Source organism: Cololabis saira, chromosome 9 (genome assembly GCF_033807715.1).
Source record: "Cololabis saira isolate AMF1-May2022 chromosome 9, fColSai1.1, whole genome shotgun sequence".
NCBI lineage: Eukaryota > Metazoa > Chordata > Actinopteri > Beloniformes > Belonidae > Cololabis > Cololabis saira.
This window is the reverse complement of record NC_084595.1, coordinates 35,758,290-35,777,019: the sequence shown is the minus strand read 5'-3', so window position 1 is coordinate 35,777,019 and position 18,730 is coordinate 35,758,290. Positions and strand designations below refer to the sequence as shown.

Here is an 18,730-nt window from a genome sequence, read left to right as displayed (position 1 = left end):
CTTCCATTTAAGAAGAATTAGTCGCCTCGCAACTCGCAAGTAGAGTCGGAAATGCAATAAAATCATGCATACTATTACTAAAAGCGGACCCGTCTGGTCTCACGCCGAATATAAATTGTATTCCTTTAAATCTTCTTTATATCACCAAACCAGGTCACATAGATCTGTTCTCCTCCGGTGGACAAAAGCTCACCTTTGACCGTACAGACCCTTTCAGAGGAAAAATATTCTCTTTGCTTCCACCCCCTCTCCATTTCTGGCCTTCTCACTGGGAATGGAGTTGCAGCCTTGGTTCCACGGTCTGTGTACAGACACAGGAAAGGAAGATGTGTCAAGGATACACAAAGAAAAGGCTGAGAGATTGGAACACTTTGAGTTAGAAACTAAAATCTATGTGGAAATGGAGTTGGCCCAAGGTTTTGTAGTCATTGGGAAAGAACAGACTCCGACTCACCTGCTGATGTCATCTTCACCCCCGTCCTTATCTTGTCTGTGGCACATTTTGTTCTCTTAGTATTATATAATTTCACGCAATTTTGCTCTGAATAAAGATAGTTTTGAATGCAAATATTTGAAAAAATTTACTTACAAGCATTAAAATGCTGACTAGCTCTGCCTTTTCCAAGAAATACATAAAAGCTATCTTTATTTATATCAGACATACAGCAAAGTTAGTTTTCTTTATTTTTTTTAATGTTGTTTTTCAGGCTTGTAGAGCCCTTTGGTCAATCTTGTTTTTTGTTGTTTTTTTAAATGAGCTAAATATGTATACTGTATTTCACCTTGTCATTCTCAAACCTACACTTTATTCACGACAGAACATAAAACAGTAAATGTTTAAACTGAGAGAATGAACCATCTTAAGTGAAAAAAATCACTTGGAATTTGATGGAAGCACCACATCTCAAAAAAGTCATTGTGAGGTTTCCACTTGTGTGGCATCCTCTCATTTTAACAATCCACAAACGTCTGGGAGCTGCACCTGGCAATGGGGAGAAAAATATCCCAATGTTGCTGGATAAAGAATTCAAGCTGCAACAGGACTGATATTCTAATTTTGACTTGTGTGACCATCATTTTCCATTTTGCCTCAGTTCATTTCATCTTCTGCTTTGGGTTATGTCTACAAATTCCTTTGTCTTTGCACTGTAGAGCTTGAACCTACATTTCTGAATGTTGTGGAGAACTGTGTTCTAGAAATGTACAAAATTGTTTTAAATTCCATCCTGCCTGAGAACGATTGCAGGAATCCAGTATTGATTTTCAGCTTTTTCACATGCGCGCACAGACTTCTTCAGATTCTCAGACTCTTTCTATGATATTATATGCTGTATAGATTTTCTAAGTCTTTAACATTTAATGCTCAAGAATATTCATACCTGGGTAACCAACTGTAAGATTTTCATCAAACTAAATGGAACACCTGAAGAAACAAAAATGTTGGTGGTGAGGAGTATAGACGAACTGGTAATAACTGAGTCTAAATTTCTACTAGGCAAAACAAAACTAGCGTACACTGCATAAAGAACAGCAATAATATGTACATGTGACTCAGAATCCTTCACCACAAACAAATCAAACTGGGCATGTTTGAATACATGGAGCGCAACACAGTAGAGTTACAGACAGATCCTGACAACAACTTTCTCTCTTCTAAGATAAGATAAGATAAGATATCCTTTATTTTCTCCCTCAGTGGGGAAACTTATTTTGTTGTCAGCAGTACACTTAGCACACACATATAGGGGAGGGGTAAAAAGACTGAAAAGTCAGAAATAAAAAATATATAAAAAATACAAAAAGATACGTATAAAATATGTATAAACACAGGATATGAACAGTATATACAGTTAAACAGTGCAGAAAAGCAGGTGGAGTGTTGTGAGGTAGATTGGCAGATATTGCACATCTTATGTTATTGCACATCTTATTGTCCACTGGCTACTGAGAGCAGACGTGGTTATACAGTGTGATGGCAGCGTTCTAATGTTACAATCTGTAATTACTTTACCCAAGAACAGTATGTAAACAGTATCAATTCCATAATACATTTTAATAGAAGTATGTACACAGATTTCAATTCAAGCTGTGTTCACCTGGTTCAAGTAGAGATTTTTTCAGTGAATGGATGGAGAAATTATTTTACACTGTAAAAATAGTATTTATTTGTGGTTATTTCAATATTGACTAGTTAAATACAACTAAACTGAAAATTATAGATGATTTCTTAAACACAATATACTGTGTGTTTATTATTTATAATAACCAATCCAAACAGAGTGACATCACAGTGCACTAATTATTGATAACGTCTTCACTAACTAAATCACCAGCGGTCTGTTTATATCTAACATCACCAATCACTTACCTGTGTTTTCTCTGTTTGAGTGTGATATAAAGAAATAGAAAAATGATGCGCATATTAGTCAAAAATGAGAAAGAACTAAAGAAACTATTAATGCCTTCAGCAACAGTCTAATGGTCCAGGACTGGAGTACAGTCTACAAGAAATAGATGTGTGTGTGCTTGTAAAAAGAAAAGCAAGCTCTATAAATTGCTCATTCAGCAAAACTAAGATATAATATTTATAGAAATAAATTAACAGACATAATATGAACTAGTAAAAAGCTGCATGGTAATAAATTATTAAATAGTAACAAAAATAACATAAAAGGAACTTGGGATATACTGAAACACTTGATGAAAAGGATGTTCCAAGGAAACACTGCCTGACTATTTCATTGACAAGAATGGTGCTAATCATATGAACAACATAGTGAACAGCTTTTATCATTTCTTTGTAAATGTTGGCCCACAGTTGGCTGCAAATATTCCTGATGAGGGCATTGATCAATGTATTAAAACTGTTAAAAATGAATCCACAGCCCATGTTTCACTCAGCAATGCAGGAGCATAAATATTGCCCAAAAAAATGCAAAAGCGAGTTATCGACAGACTGTCATATTGATATGACTATTGTCTAAAAAGTAATAAATAACATTGCAAAACCTTTAACTCACATTTTTAATTTATCATTTCAAACTGGTTGTTTTCCAATTACATTGGAAATTGCAAAGGTAACTCCACCATACAAAAATGCGAGTAAACAGCTACACAAATTATAGACTATTTTGGATTAACTTTCAACTGCAATTTTCCCAAAATAAAAAAAACTTAATTCCCAATTAGAAAAGTTTATTAAAGGGATTGTGACATGAAAAACACATTTTTCTTGATTTTTTGTGTTTTGTTGGGTGTCTTGACATCAATTACACCCAAAAAACAACGAACTTTTAACATTCAGTGTATTGTGTGCTTTCTGGGATTTTCCGCATAACTGTGCAAAAACGGCGCATGTGGTTTGCTGGCGGGTCGTTACGTAACGACCCGCTAAATCACCGCCCCCTCCACCCAGCTCCCTGCCTCCTCTCCTCTCCAGCGCACCATAAAGGCTGATTTATGGTTCCGCGTTACACCGACGCAGAGCCTACGGCGTAGGGTTACGCGGCTACGCGCACCGTACGCTGAACCGTACGGCGTAGGCTCTGCGTCGATTTAACGCGGAACCATAAATCAGACTTAACACGGAGCTGTTTAGAGGCTCTTCTGTTCTCATCACCGGAGGAAAACAGCTAAGAAGACCCGCGGCCACTGACTGGACTTAAGATAAGGAGACACTGCTGCTTGCATGCCTTTATTTTTATGATTGTTTGCGGTGGACTACTTCGCCCTGCTGCTTTTCCGTGCATGCTTCGCCTGTCGCTCCCGGCTTAACTCTCCGACGCCGCTGTTAGAAGTCCGGTTCGGTGTGCGCACGGACTTCATCCCCGGGCTGTAGTCGCCCTGTCTGGGCTGTGTGTGTGGGTGTTTGTGGTTCGGTGTGCGCGCGTGTGTGTGTGGAGACGCCGGCAGAAGTGTGTAGAAGTTGGTTGGAGGAGGTTTGGAGGAGGAGCGGCGCAATGATTGACAGGAAAGGGGGGAAAGGAAGAGTTTTTCACGGCGCAAAAAAACACTGTCATAAAAAGCCAGGAATGGAGTACTAGAGTGAAGTTTTTCTTGTTAAAACCTTTTAGACACATTTGAGGGATGTTGGCCAAGACTTTTAATAGTGTTAAAAGCATTTTAAAAATGATGTCACAATACCTTTAATAAACATCATCAATCATGATATATTGAGAACATTGTGCCTGCATTTATTCTTCTGAATGTATTTGCCTTAAGAGATGCTGTTGTGTGCTGATCATTCTGTAAAACAGAGCTGGAAATGAAAATGAATGAATGAATGAATGAATGAATGAATGAATGAATGAATGAATGTGTGGCTGAGGTTTTCCACAGATCCATGAACTTTTGCCCATTTTCTGGGAGACCGTCAAAGATGCTCTTTATTTATCCCATCAAGACGTTCCTCCAGATGATGCTTTCTAATTGAATTACTTTTGTAGCCTTTTGTTCTTCATGTCCCAACACTTTTGAAACATTTACTACCATTAAATTGAAAATTAGCAAATGTCTCATTGTTTTTTATGTATCATTTCTATGTGAATTGTACACGATTGCATTCGATATTAACATTTAAACAATTTTTTTGTTGTTTTTTTAATGCAGCCTTAGTTGTGATTTCTAAACGAATACCTTGGCTGTCATGTCTGCTGGTTGACACATTCCCATGGGCAACACTGTTTATTTTTCCAAAGCTTGTATCAATTGCACACATAAAGAGCTGAAAGTCAGAACTTGGCAGATAATAAATCTTGTTCCCCAAAACAGATCTACTTGTCGACCATGCTGTCAAATGACAGGCTTCTTACCTACAGTAGATCTTACCTAGATCACCTCCTGCACAACTCCATTCAGTTTAATCTGGGTTTTACACATGTGACGAGTTCAAACAGTAATGGATATCACACTGACATCTGACCAGTAGGTTATAGAATATTAATTTCATGTTGAATTCTTAATGTATGTTTTAATCCGCCTTTATGGTGGATATAACCATAGCAAACACACATGTGCAGAGCTGTGGCTGCAAGTCTGAAAGTGTCCTTGTTTCCTCCCGTTTCTCACATTATTGAGACATGTGCTATGTGTTTATTGGGCTTCAAGATCATAAACGGCAAAATGTCTCTGTTGGTTTCCCTGACAACATTAAGTCTAACCAAGGTCGTGATCTCGTATCCGCTCTGTAAGAGTGGAATCAATGTTTGTGCATGTCAAATGGAGGCAGCTTCATTCTTTGAGCTGGAACAGATAAAGACGCCTACAAATGAGGCTGAATCAGACAACGTCAGTGCAATCTTTATCCTCCTCTTAATCTGAGTAAATTCATGATTTTGTGAAATGTTCCTTTTCTTTTAATTCAGTCCAAGTGTGAGGAACTTTTTCTCGTGTGAATAAAAGCACATGAAAAGTTATTCATGTTAGAGGCTGTTTCATATTCTTCCAGTAGAGTTTAATGAGATCACATTTTGTATGTATTAAAATATCCAATTTGAATGCTTATAAAGGACTCTTTAACACTTTTAACCTGTTGGTGCTCAGTTTTTTCCATTTCTATTTACCTGTTAATCAACAGCACAACAGCTAATGGGAGACTTACAACTCAAATCATGCAGAAGGGCCCTGAGCAGAACAATTAACTGCAAAATATGTTTATTTGAAAAATGCAAATGCTTCGTATGCTCATCAACAGTTTTTACAAACGTCAGGGGGATAATTTGCGTGACCTTGAGGTGGTCATGATGCATCAAAGACACATGCATCATAACTTGTAATCAAATTAGTTGTTCTTAAGCTGCAATTAGTTAATTGTGAGTTGATTGTGTCAGCCACATCAGGAATGATTCAGAAAAGTCAGATGCATCATCTTCTGCTGCTGCTCTCCTGCCTAGATTTGTTAGATTCCGCGCATCCGATGCAGAGCCACACCTGCGGCGACCTGTGCGCGGGCACGCCCGTGGCCTTCGGGGCGCGCGTCCGTCCGCGCAGCACAAACAGTCCCGGCGTGACGTCACAGCCCGGGGCCATTGTTGGACCGAGTGTCCGGGCGGTTATAAGTGCGGAGTGACCGGGACGCCGGCCAGACATCCAGGCAGAAGCAGCAGCCATGCATCACTCCCTGCTCCCCCTGTGCGTCCTGGGACTCCTCGCCCTCTCCTCCGCCTGCTACATCCAGAACTGCCCGCGGGGAGGGAAGCGGGCGCTGCCGGAGGCCGCGGTCAGACAGGTCAGTGGTTCCATCACCTCCTCACCTGGGGTGAGGTCTGACAGCCATGCTGTCTCCTGGTCACAGCTCTGATCGGCGTCAGCCCAGCCTTAGCAATTCTTAAAATTAAGTTTGGAATAAGGGTGGAAATGTAGGGGTTGAAATTTTTGGATTTTACAGGAAAAAAATTTTCTGAAATCTGCTTTAATAAGATCTGGATTAAATAAGCGTTTGTAAAAAGCTGAAACATTTAATCACTTGAAAATATCTGTATATTGAGATTTTCTTTTTGCACTACTTTTATTTTCATTCCGTTTATATTTGTAATTATATATATGTATTATAATAATAATTATATGTATAATATATATATATATATATATATATATATATATATATATATATATATATATATATATATATTACTTTTTTTTACCCTTTCGCTGCATGTGTGTTGAGTGTACTGCTGCTGCACAAAGAGAATTTCTCCATTGAGGGAGGAATAAAGGACAATCTAATCTAATCTAAAGATAAAACTATGTTCTGATTTTCTGATTTTTGTATTACCTAGTACTTTGATTTCTTTACCATAAAGATGACGTATTTTAGGCCCTTTTTGGTTTAAATACATTTAATAAGGTTAATTATTCCCCTTATTAGTCAATATTATCAATGCCATATGAATAGGACAGGAGGACCGTGCACTAAGTATTGCATTGTTTTGAATATTCCCCCCTCAGTGCATGACCTGCGGCCCCGGGGACAGGGGCCGCTGCTTCGGCCCCAGCATCTGCTGCGGGGAGGGTCTGGGCTGCCTGCTGGGCTCCCCGGAATCAGCTCACTGTGTGGAGGAGAACTACCTGCTGACGCCCTGCCAGGCCGGGGGGAGACCCTGCGGACCTGAGGGGGGACGCTGCGCCGCCTCGGGGCTCTGCTGCAACTCCGGTACAGTCTCCTCCTCGTCCAGTTGGTCAGGGTTTGAGAAGTTAAAAGCTACAATAAGATGTAAATCAGTTCCTTTTCCTCTGTTTTTCAGAGGGTTGTGTGGTGGACTCGGACTGCCTCGGGGAAACCGGGGCCGCAGACGCAGCAGCCCACGGTTCTGCACGGAGCTCCCCCACGGAGCTGCTGCTGCGCCTCCTCCATGTGGCCAGCAGGGGGCAGAGCGAGTACTGACGCTGTGAGACGGAGCTGCAGCCGACCAGAAGCCTCAAGTTATGAACTCTGAAAGTCTAAAGCCGGATTTATGGTTCCGCGTTAAATCAACGCAGAGCGGCGCGCAAAGCCGCGTACCCTACGCCGTAGGCTCTGCGTTGGTGTAACGCGGAACCATAAATCAGCCTTAATGTTGCTGTATGCGACCCTTCTGTGCTACTTCTGCCTCTGTTTTAAACCAATCTGCACTTTGTTTTCAAATAAGCGTATCATATTTAAAATCCCAGAGATTTTCCCACTTCAGAAATATGTACTGTATATACTAATGCACATACTGTAAACAATTAAGAACTCCAATTGAAATAAGTTTGAACAGAAAACTGTGTAAATAAGTTTAGGAATGTGAACTAAGATTGCCACTGATATCAATGTAAAGCAGCTGAGTGATAATGCTTGACAGTTTTTCTCTTGTGTAGCAGATCATGTTGTAAATTGAAAACGGAAAAAAAATAGAGAATGATTCTCCCACGAAATGCTTCTGTTCTTTGTTTTCTTATTTTTGTTATTCTTAATCAATCACACCTTGTTGATCTGAATGTGTGAGTGTGTGACAGCGAGAAAGGAATGCTCACATCTGAGTAACTGCCATTATAACTGTAATTTAATCAGTTATTTATTGGCAGGTTTGGCACGCATGAGTTAATGCATCAGTTGAGTTTATGTCATCTGATTCAGGAACACAGCCTTCACACTTCATAAATGACAGGCGGTGAATTATAATCATCATCATTCTCTGTGTAGTTTGAGTGAGAACTGATATCTGAGCCTTGAGTAAAGGTGTTGGCAGCTTGTCAGGAGACTGATCCAACTGGAAGGAGCAGCAGTGCCTCCCAGGTCTACAGTTACATGTTTTAACTGATTCAAGACGTCTGTATGACATATCAAGAACTTTGGTTTTGGTTTCGGTCTGAAAGGGATTTCTCGTAAGTCTTGCTATTACATCTTATTCTTAATATTCATTGTCACCTCCAGGGTGAGTTGCCGCTGCCCTCTGGCATGGTGAAAGAAGTGATGATAACAGGCTTATGGTGCATTCAAACTGGAAACCAGTCAACTTTTCACATATTAAACAGTCATTGGTTGAATGTTCAGGATATATCTTTGTGTATACAGTTCTGCTTAATGCCTGTTTCCCAGTACAGCTTGATTTGCCAATCATATAATTAACTAATAACAGAGTCTAAACTAAAGTGTCTCAACAAATATCTTTTTTTTTTCTGTCCCCTCAAGGGAATCTTTGTTAAACCTGATGATCTCAGATCTTTCTTCTTGAACCACAAGTATTTTGGCTTTAATAACTATACTTTCACCTAATCTCATCAACAGACTCTCAGTCTTGTAAATGAAAATTGATTCTTTTTTAATACAGCAGCCAAGGTGTTCAAAGCATACCGCACTCCAGTCCAAGGCATATCCTTCACATTCATTTTACAAGAAACAAGCGCCACCAACAATAAAACATCTTTCAACACATAAGATATGAAACCCGCCTTATTTTAATTGTCTGTTTTCATTGCCCCCCCCCCCCCCTCTTTCCATTTTTCAAAAAGTATTTGCTGCTTTATTTTCTTTTCATTTTTCCAGTAATCACATTGTCTGTTTGCACACTATTGCACAACATGGGTGAAGAAGACAGATCTGAGAGCCAGCGCTGAGCACAGAGCTCCTAAAGTATTAGTCAAACACGCTGTCACTCATGCCCGCCGGCTGCTCAACTGCCTGCAGGGTTGACAGTTTTATCAGCTGATGCATTATTATGATTTATATTGCTTTAAAAGTGATGGATAAAAAACAGTGTCACTAACTAGTAGTTTAATTGTAACTTCATGCAAGACTGATACAGTATGTTTGAATGCGTGCATGAAATGGTGGCTATAACTCTTATTCTAGGCATCACTTTCATATTACAGTCTTCTCAGACTTGCTCATGTTGTATGTCCAATTCAAACTAATGTGAAACAGGTGAAATCAGGTGACCTGCAGGAGCTAGTTCACGAAAACATCTCAAGCAGAGTCTATGTTTCCTTCCACCCCTAGGTGTGTTTCATTCAACTCGCTCCATCTCATTCAACATTCATAAGAAGCAACTTGTCTCTAAAATAAAAGGATCTCTTCTCTTAATACCCACCTCCTACCCTCTTGTAAATTCCCATTCAATGCAGAGGGGTTAAAGTTAAATTCATCAACCCTTGTATCTCTGCTTAAGCCTGATAAATGAGAATTGATTATGCTTGAGATTTGACGGTTTGAAAAAAGATTTGAAGTGTGTGTCGTATGAGCTGACTGACTGAGCTAAACATTTTACGAGACAGGTGTAAAGAAACAGGGGACTCTTACCTTATTTTGAGCGAAGTATCTAATATTTGTTATTATTTAAGATTTAAAGCAGGAACCAGAAGAAAGAAAATAACTTGTTTTTTTGTCAGTAAGCAGAATAAAAAGCCTCCAAAATGTTAAACGTTGCCCTTCAACGTTTTTCTGAACCTACCCACATTTCATCCACTTTCAAAACAATGCCAAATTGAGAAATAACTTGTAGAAAGAATGCATTGTTGAAAGACTCCTTTAGTCTTGGTAGTAGTACCAAGTACTCATCCACTCTCTCTGGCCTACAGTTAGCCTGAGCAACCCCCAAACCACCCCAAAAAAAACATTAAATCCTAAACACCACCACCCTTGCATTAAGGTCAAAAGTCAGGGTCCTAACAGAATCATTCCACATGTAAAAACTTGCTGAACCGCGTTGAAGCAAACTGCCGTCCCAATGCTAATTCACCGAGGGCAACCAGTTCATATTTAGCAATGACATATCATTACAGAGCCTTGTAGTCACCGCACATGCTGCTTTTTTTTTTAAACTGCAAACATATCACAAGATATTCATTATTTTCTAACCAAAACACCTGCCTGCTGAGATTTGCCCTTTATTATATTTCCAGCCTAATATTTGGATGTTGGCTTCCATCCAGCTATTTGTGACTCGGGGTGTGGCAGGCTCTTGTGTGGTTTTTATGAATCGACCAATAGTGCGTTAAAAGAATAGTTAATAAACTTGTTGAAGCCTGTCTGGGTGACGCATACCTGTTCCACACATTGATCCTACATATACAGCTTGAACAGTCCTCCTCACAACTGCGCTAACATGCATCCAAAAGCTGTGCTTGTGATTGTCTGCCTGTGCGTTTTGGTCATCACCTCCACTGACGGTAAGATATGAGAATTCCCTTTGCAGAATTAGATAAATCTGATTATTAATCATCTTCTTCACTGCAATCAAATACTTACTTTGTGTTTTATTAGAAAAAGTGCGGATTTGAACAAACATGTCTTGTCTGAATTGCAAAGAAAATAAAAGTCTTGCACAGTTCCTGCAGATATATTCTTATTATCTCAGCCACTTTAATTCAAAACAAGCATGTGTTTGAGGGTATTCCGTATGCAAGGGCTGACAACTTTAATTTGTAGAAGTTAATCAAATGCAACTTTTTTTTTAGCATGCAAGTGTTTTCTTATAACGGCAAACTTGCATTTTTGCAGCCGGCATTCCAAGATGCTGCATCAAAAGAAGGATGTACGCGCCAGGGATGCTGAAGAAGGTTTACTTATGGGAAAAGCAGGAGAGCAGTGGTCCGTGTGACATCGATGCACTGGTGTAAGCATGAAAATTGCCTGTGAACAGAAAAGTAACAGTCTCTTGGCAGTCATTCATGATTCCCATTGTTAATAATTGCACTAGTGACTCAGAAATAAACCACAGCCATGCATGATAGTCTACAACAGTCTGTGAGTTTTGCATGGGCCCCATTGTATACACTTTATTTTACAGCACAGACAAACTATTGAAAAGAACACTGTTTTTATAAGCTGAATTGTAATGATCTTTCCTATGGGTTCACAGAATCTATGTATTAGGACGGAGTAAGCCCCTGTGTGCCCATCCCAAGATGGAGACAAAGCTGAAGATGTTAAGTGGAGAAATGAAAACAAAGCAGCAAAAGATGAAATTCTGAGACATGGAGAAAAAAAAGTTTGTCCCTTGGATATCTGTGTATTGCGTTTCCTAAAACTTCTGTTTTCAAGAGTTTGTATCACATAAGCGTTATTGTTTGTCGCTTTATTGATTTTGTATAATACACTTACTAAGGAAAAGTAACAAGGTATTTTCTCAAGCACTGTTCTTAACTTCATTTTAGGGGGACTTGGACTTTAATTTAACAGTTTCTGTATTATACCCCAAAATTGTGAAAAAAATCTTGTATCTTTTCTTGAGATGAAAGTTTTAGAACAGATAAAATAGTGTGGATCTGCTAAAAACAGCTTCACCTGTTGTATTTTATATCCTGTACTTGGAGGTTATGTGTGTTTTATATTTGCGTTGATGTTCATTATTGTTTTGAATTAACTATGCATGCACAACATCTGCTGCAGCATCCTTAATACTTAAATAAAAAAATATTTGTACAGTCTGACTCGTGTGTTATTATTATTTGTGACACTGAGTGCGGGTAACTGTTCACCTTAAACTCTCACATGCTGACACTGCAGCCGGAAAAAGTCCAGTTGTAGAGAGGAGCACAATTATTAAAGTGAATTTAAAAATGTAAAACATGTATGTGCATGAATTTATAGATCCGAGGGATTATGCAAGTAACGTAATCTATCAATCTATCAATCCATCATCTATATCGGCCTATTCCTATTCAGGGTGGTGGGGGTCTGCCGGAGCCTTTCCCAGTTGTCTGAGGAAAAGCCAGGGGTACACGCAGGACAGGTCATCAGTATGGTGCTGGAAATGCAACCCTAATCATTTATAAAAACGAAAGTATTCTGCACATTCATGACTAATCTGGCAGACACAAGCTGCTACACATACCGATGACTGTTAAAAAGAAAAGACTGTGTATTCATTTGATTGATCATCTTTTAGATAAGGCAGAGGTTGAGGTTTTTAGTGCAGCCAGCTGTCTTCTACATGTTCTTCGATGTGATCTTGCTTTTAATCTAAGTTTTATTCCTAAATGGATTTTAAGTAGGCAAGTTTGAGCTTAGACTGTTTTGGTGTAGACTTTTACTTAAAAAAATGTACATATTCTAATTTTGGGGGGTAATCTTCAGCGTTATGCACACCATATACGTTTTTATAATCAATTTATAATTTAACATAACATAATAATTTAACACTGTCCGTACAGATCTCCCTAAAAACTACATTAGACAGCTGGAGCTTGTTCAAAATGCTGCTGCCTGACTGAGAGCTAGAAAAGCGGTGCATATAACTCCAGTCCTCAGATTTTTACACTGACTTCCTGTCTGTCAAAGAATCGATTTTCAAAACTCAACCATTAGTCTCCATAGGCTGAATGGTTTAGGGCCAAAATACATTTCCGAGCTTCGGGTTGTCAAGGTCTGGGTACTTTCTGTTTCTGTTTTTGTTTGTTTTTCTCTCTTGCAGATTCCAAAGGTTTGTGTGCCAGTTGTGTGTTTTCTTGTGTTTCTTGTGTTTCAGCAGTTGAACCCCCCGTCCTTATCCCCCTCATATATATGTTTAAAAAAAAAAAAAAAAAGCTTCAAACTATGATGAGAAAACTGGCTCTATAGGCTTCTGGCCTGTTGTTGCTGGTACCTATGAGTATTAAAAAAAAAAAAAGCTCTGGTTACTTACTGTCGGATTGTCAGAACCAAATAAACAAATAAAGAGGCAGAGTTCAGTTTTTAAGCTTTGAAACTCTCAGCTGTTTTAAATCAAGGTAATTTCTTTTTTTTCTGTTTGCCACTGATTATCAAAACAATTGTTAATTCCCTACACTGTCCTGGAACTTTAAATTGTATTCTATTTTAGTTTTTACTGTTTAATCTTATTAGTTTTTTTAATTCTGTTTAAATGTCCAAAACCTTGCCTTGCAGTCTTATCCAGAAACCATTTTATAAATAACAAGAGTAATAATAACTGCTCAGTTATTTTTATGTAGTCCCTGGATTTATCCTATGAAAACATGTAAAAAAAAAAAAAAAAAACTTACACTACGCTATTGTGACAGATGAAAAGATAAGTCTCACATTGATTTTATTGTCCACATTTTGAGTCATTCAGGCTCTTTAACGTTCAGACATACTTTCCCACATGAATACTCTCCATAAAGAGCAGGTTCATCCAGTTGTAGTTACCCAATGCATTATCATTTCAGCCAAAATGTTGTTTTTGTTTCTTTCTTTATCACAAGTAGCAATTTCATTTGCTTGGAAGCAGCTGCACGATTAAAAAGGTGATCAAACTTCCTGGTATTAAGAATATAATGAGAAAACAAATAGTGTGCTGTCAGATAAAGCCATCAGTAAGTATATAAAGGGAATCCCTCAGGCACTTATCCATCAGTATAGGCCTACTCAACTTAGTTATTAGTAGCAGTTAAGTCCCTGCTGATCCCACATGAAGTGGATCAAACAATGTGGACAAGAGATAAACCAAAAGGGATCAGTTTTATTGAAACTGTGGTTATAAAAAAAAGGAAGATGGTTCCAGTAAGAAATAAGGTCTAGCAGAGAAACACCGGCACAAACATAACACTATTTTGAAAGACAAAGCAAACCGGTGTGCTCCTGCTTACCTGTTGGATCGAGGTTTGGTGCTATAGCGCCATCCTGTGGAGATGCTCCACAAATACAGACGAATCTGAACAATGAACTACTGAGTCCATTTTTGACATTTATTCAAAAATATTTAGTTTTGTGAAGATTCTTCAAGCAAAACTGAATATTTTTACACAGAGTGGCTCATCTGCAGGTGAAACGTTTATCTTGAATGAATGTGCTGCAGTTACCAGGCAACTCCGCAGACTCCTGAATAGCGGTGTCAAGTAACGAAGTACAAATACTTCGTTACATTACTTAAGTAGAAATTTTGGTTATCTATACTTCACTGGAGTAATTATTTTTCAGACGACTTTTTACTTTTACTCCTTACATTTTCACGCAATTATCTGTACTTTTTACTCCTTACATTTTAAAAACAGCCTCGTTACTCTATTTCTTTCAGCCTTTAAAAAAAAACTATCCAGTTAAATTGCTCCATCCGGATAGAGTGAATTTGGTTGTGGTTGTTTCAGATGTTCTTGTCCAGTTTTGTTCTTACATCCGTTCCCTCAGATTCCTGCAACTAAACTTGGATGTACATTCCAATAAAGGTTAGGATAAATGATAACACGCCTCTGAAGTTTGACTTTTAGCACCATTACAATACTTATAGGCAACTAGTCATCATATCTCCTGCTCTCTGAAACACATGTTAATGCTCAATAGTACACATATATGGTTCTTTAATATATTTGCATTATACTAAGATGCATTCATTTTCAATGGCTTTTATCCTTAATGGCTTTTTCCCCCCTTACATTACTTTTACTTTTATACTTTAAGTAGTTTTGAAACCAGTACTTTTATACTTTCACTTGAGTAAAAACTTGAGTTGATACTTCAACTTCTACAGGAGTATTTTTAAACTCTAGTATCTATACTTCTACCTGAGTAATGAATGTGAATACGGTACTTTTGACACCTCTGCTACTGAACATAACACTTGTTTTGGCAAATCTGTTGTTATAACGCTGGACTTTGGCAGCTCAAAATCACTAATAATCAACATATGTTGTATATTCACTCTCCTACGAGTGTTCTTTAATGATTGGCAGCCGGATGCAGCTTCTTTTTTTTCTGTAGTCTGGAATTCAAGCATTTTTCAACGTCTCTCTGTCTTGCAATAGTAATTTGAACATTGTTTCCAGATGGGAACAGCTGACTGTATTTTCAAAAGACCAAGAAATACCAGGATTATGACCTCAAATGCTCTGGGATGGACTAGAGACCTGCAGGGTGTAAACCTGCGTGTTTGGCTCCAGCAGACCCACATGACAGTGAATAGGAAAAAGCAGGGAGGGATGGATGGATGGATGGATGGATGGATGGATGGATAGATGGATGGATGGATGGATGGATGGATGGATGGATGGATGGATGGATGGATGGATGGATAGATGGATGGATGGATGGATGGATGGATGGATGGATGGATGGATGGATGGATGGATGGATGGATGGATGGATGGATGGATGGATGGATGGATGGATGGATGGATGGATGGATGGATGGATGGATGGATGGATGGATGACCCCAAATCCAATGTGGCTGAAGAGGAAATATTTACAATGTAGGGCAGAAACAAAACAGAGAACAAGTGGGAGAAATCTGAAGATTATTCCAGACTCCAGCACCTCTCAGTGTGGACTTTGTCACAGGACAGAAACTGCAGACAAAGTATTAAAAGTAAAGGAGGCCGGATTGCAGTGCTAGCTAATTCCAGATGGTGTAATCCTGGATGTTTCCGTGAAGGAGTGCCTATAAAACCTGTATATTGAACTCTTGAGTGTGATCTTTTTTTACCCATATTCTCTACATTAGTTCACCTGTGTGTGTGTGTGTGTGTGTGTGTGTGTGTGTGTGTGTGTGTGTGTGTGTGTGTGTGTGTGTTTAATGTTTGTTACTAAATAGTAATTATATAATTCCCCTTTGGGGATGTGTAAAGTATCATTTGATTTGATTCCCATCAATTCACTCAGCGATTGAATTCATGTTTAACTCAGTCACATCAAGAATCGAGCATCTCACATTTCTACTGATCAATGACTAAAGGACTTACAGTATTCAAGTCTTGATTTGCAAGATGTTTTCTTATCAAGATGTTTGTCTCAGGAAATGTAATGTCTCCACCTGGCGTTTTCTTACAGATGTACTGAAATCAGCAGAGCCTGAAAACAAAAGTGTGTCTGCTGACTTTGGCTAACTGCCCCCAAATACGGCCATTTGTCTTCCAAACGGTGGACTTATGGAACCACCCTTCTCTGACATGTTTTACCTGTTTTTCCACTGATGTTTGATTGCTATTTGTATAACAATGTTTAACTTGGCAAAACGGTCAGGCTTCAGTCTGAAGGTGGGTAGGAATGTGCTCTAGAGTGCAACTTGATAAATAGTATATAAAATGACTCTTTAATTACTGCTTTCATTATAAAATAAAATAAAATAAATACAATTTTATATTTTATAAAATAAAATAAAAAAAACATGCATGTGTCAAGGACCAAGTCAGATGTTGGGATTATTTCTTTAAAGTCATTTTGGTTGCAAATTAGTACACATTAGTACAATCTTTTATCCAAAGAGATATAACCATGTGGGTGTTGTGTCAACTTGACACGATAAATCCAAATTATTGCTCGGATAATCAATCAAAAAGAAACTTATCTGCAACAACTTACTGCCTTGCAGTGATGGCCAATTAAATCATATATGGGGACTGTTTGGAACAATGGGGCCATCTTGTCTAGTGAGTGGGAAGAAATTTGATTGTATTTTCATGATATGATGAAGGCTCTTCAAAAAAACGCACTGGTGCTCCTGTGTCAGCAGGCTGTTTCTGCACTGTCTAGCTGAAACAACCAAAGCCTTCCTGAGAAAGATGTTTTCTGGGTGGCAGCCTACATTGCTCCAAAACGGGCATTGGTGCCCTTGCAGATCTCCACATTAGTCAAGACATGATGTAAGACATGATGCAAGAATGCGCCAACATATCATAACCACACTGACTGGCTGAAAGTCAAATGGCCACTCTCCTCTTTAGACATGAAAACTTACTTTGCAAAATGTCCAAAGGAAATATTTAATTGGGCAGCACAGTGACTTAGTGGTTAGCACTCTTGCCTCACAGCAAGAAAGTCCCTGGGCCTGTTGGGAGTCTTTGTGTGGAGTTTGCATGTTGTCCTCGTGCTTGTGTGGGTGTTCTTCGTGTACTCCAGCTTCCTCCCACAGTCCAAAAAGCAAGTATGTTACGTTGATTGATGATTTTAAATTCCCTGTGAGTGCATGTATGGTTGTTTGTCTGGAATGGATTGGCAACCTTTCCAGGCTTTATCACAGCCTTTTTCTCTTAATGAGCTGGGATAGGCTCCGCCAGACCCCTGTAACCCTGCACAGAAAATGAATGAATGACTCATTAGTCTATCTGCCTGACAAAAATGAGTCTGTGCTCAAAGAATGCTTTTACTTTTCTGAATCAGATTTTTACTGACAGTTTAAATCAAACCTTGTTCCCTGACACTTGCACTGTTATTCTGTCTATTTTCACTACAGCCAAATTCTTTGGCATTTTAAAAAACAAAACAAAGAAGAAAAAAAATGTCAGAGTTGAACTATTTAACTAGATACCCCCTCCCCTATCCCTTCTTATTTCATTTCTAAATATGTTCTAACTTTCTTGTAGTTTTTAGTTGCTCATTTTTGGCAAACATACTGCTGCTGCTGTTGTACTGTACTTTGCTGTTGCGTCAATGCAATTTCCCCATCGTGAGACAAATAAAGATTTTTCTTCCTCTTCTTCTTCCTGCAAAACTTGTTCCTGGCATCTTATTCAAAATCAGCATTTATGTTTTAAAACAAAGGAAAATAAATGTCCCAAATGTTAGCATTCAATGTGTTTGGCTCAGTACTATTCAGAGAATTGGTTTGTAAGGCTGCTTGTAATACAGACTAGCCAAGACAAGCACAATTTAAATAAAGAGACATTTACATGGGCAAAAAAAAGAATTGGAACATTAGAAACAATAAATAATATAATCAGGACTACAAAACTTAGATAAAATACTATTAGATTAAACATAAATAAAATAAAAGACTAAAAAGAGGGAATAAAACAAAGATTAGATATATAAGGAAGAACATTGTAAGGCAAAACATTGAATTAAACAAAGACACAAGAAAACGACAAAGTTGTCATTTTAACTTCAAAAGTTAGAGTTTGGACACTATTAATATTTACAGGATGTTTATTTCATCTGTGTGCAACATAGCAGCTAAAATTGTTTTATCGTTGGTTATTATCTCATAAAAACAGGAGGATGATACTCACGTCTCTTGTGGATGAAGCCATGGATGAGCTTCATAACACCTTCTCTGGACACGAGATCTCTGACTCCTCATAATTCTTGAACTGAATTAAATAGGATTTAGTTGCTGCTTTTTTTTAGTATAGCGACCTAGCCATTGTGGTTTTAGAAATTTGGGAAAAGTGACTGGTTAGAGCAAAGTATTGATCATTTTCAGCACATCTGCTTGTACATTATGTACTTATTTTCCTCCATCTTATTCTTATTCTTATAACCTAGTAATAAAACATTAACATTAGTCATTCACTGATTTGCCATTTAGAAATTGTATTCACTATAAACGCTAAGTGAACTGTAGTTAGTTTCATTATTTCCTA

The 18,730-nt window shown here is 38.3% G+C and overlaps 1 protein-coding gene across 1 annotated transcript; it reads left to right on the top strand.

Annotated features, from left to right (window-relative positions):
- The first annotated feature begins 6,096 nt into the window (after positions 1-6,096).
- Positions 6,097-7,858, top strand: avp (arginine vasopressin). Its single transcript, XM_061730042.1, has 3 exons — positions 6,097-6,226; positions 6,946-7,150; positions 7,242-7,858. The coding sequence occupies exons 1-3, from the start codon at positions 6,107-6,109 to the stop codon at positions 7,379-7,381; spliced, it is 465 nt and encodes a 154-aa protein (XP_061586026.1). The 5' UTR covers positions 6,097-6,106; the 3' UTR covers positions 7,382-7,858.
- The last annotated feature ends 10,872 nt before the right edge of the window (positions 7,859-18,730 follow it).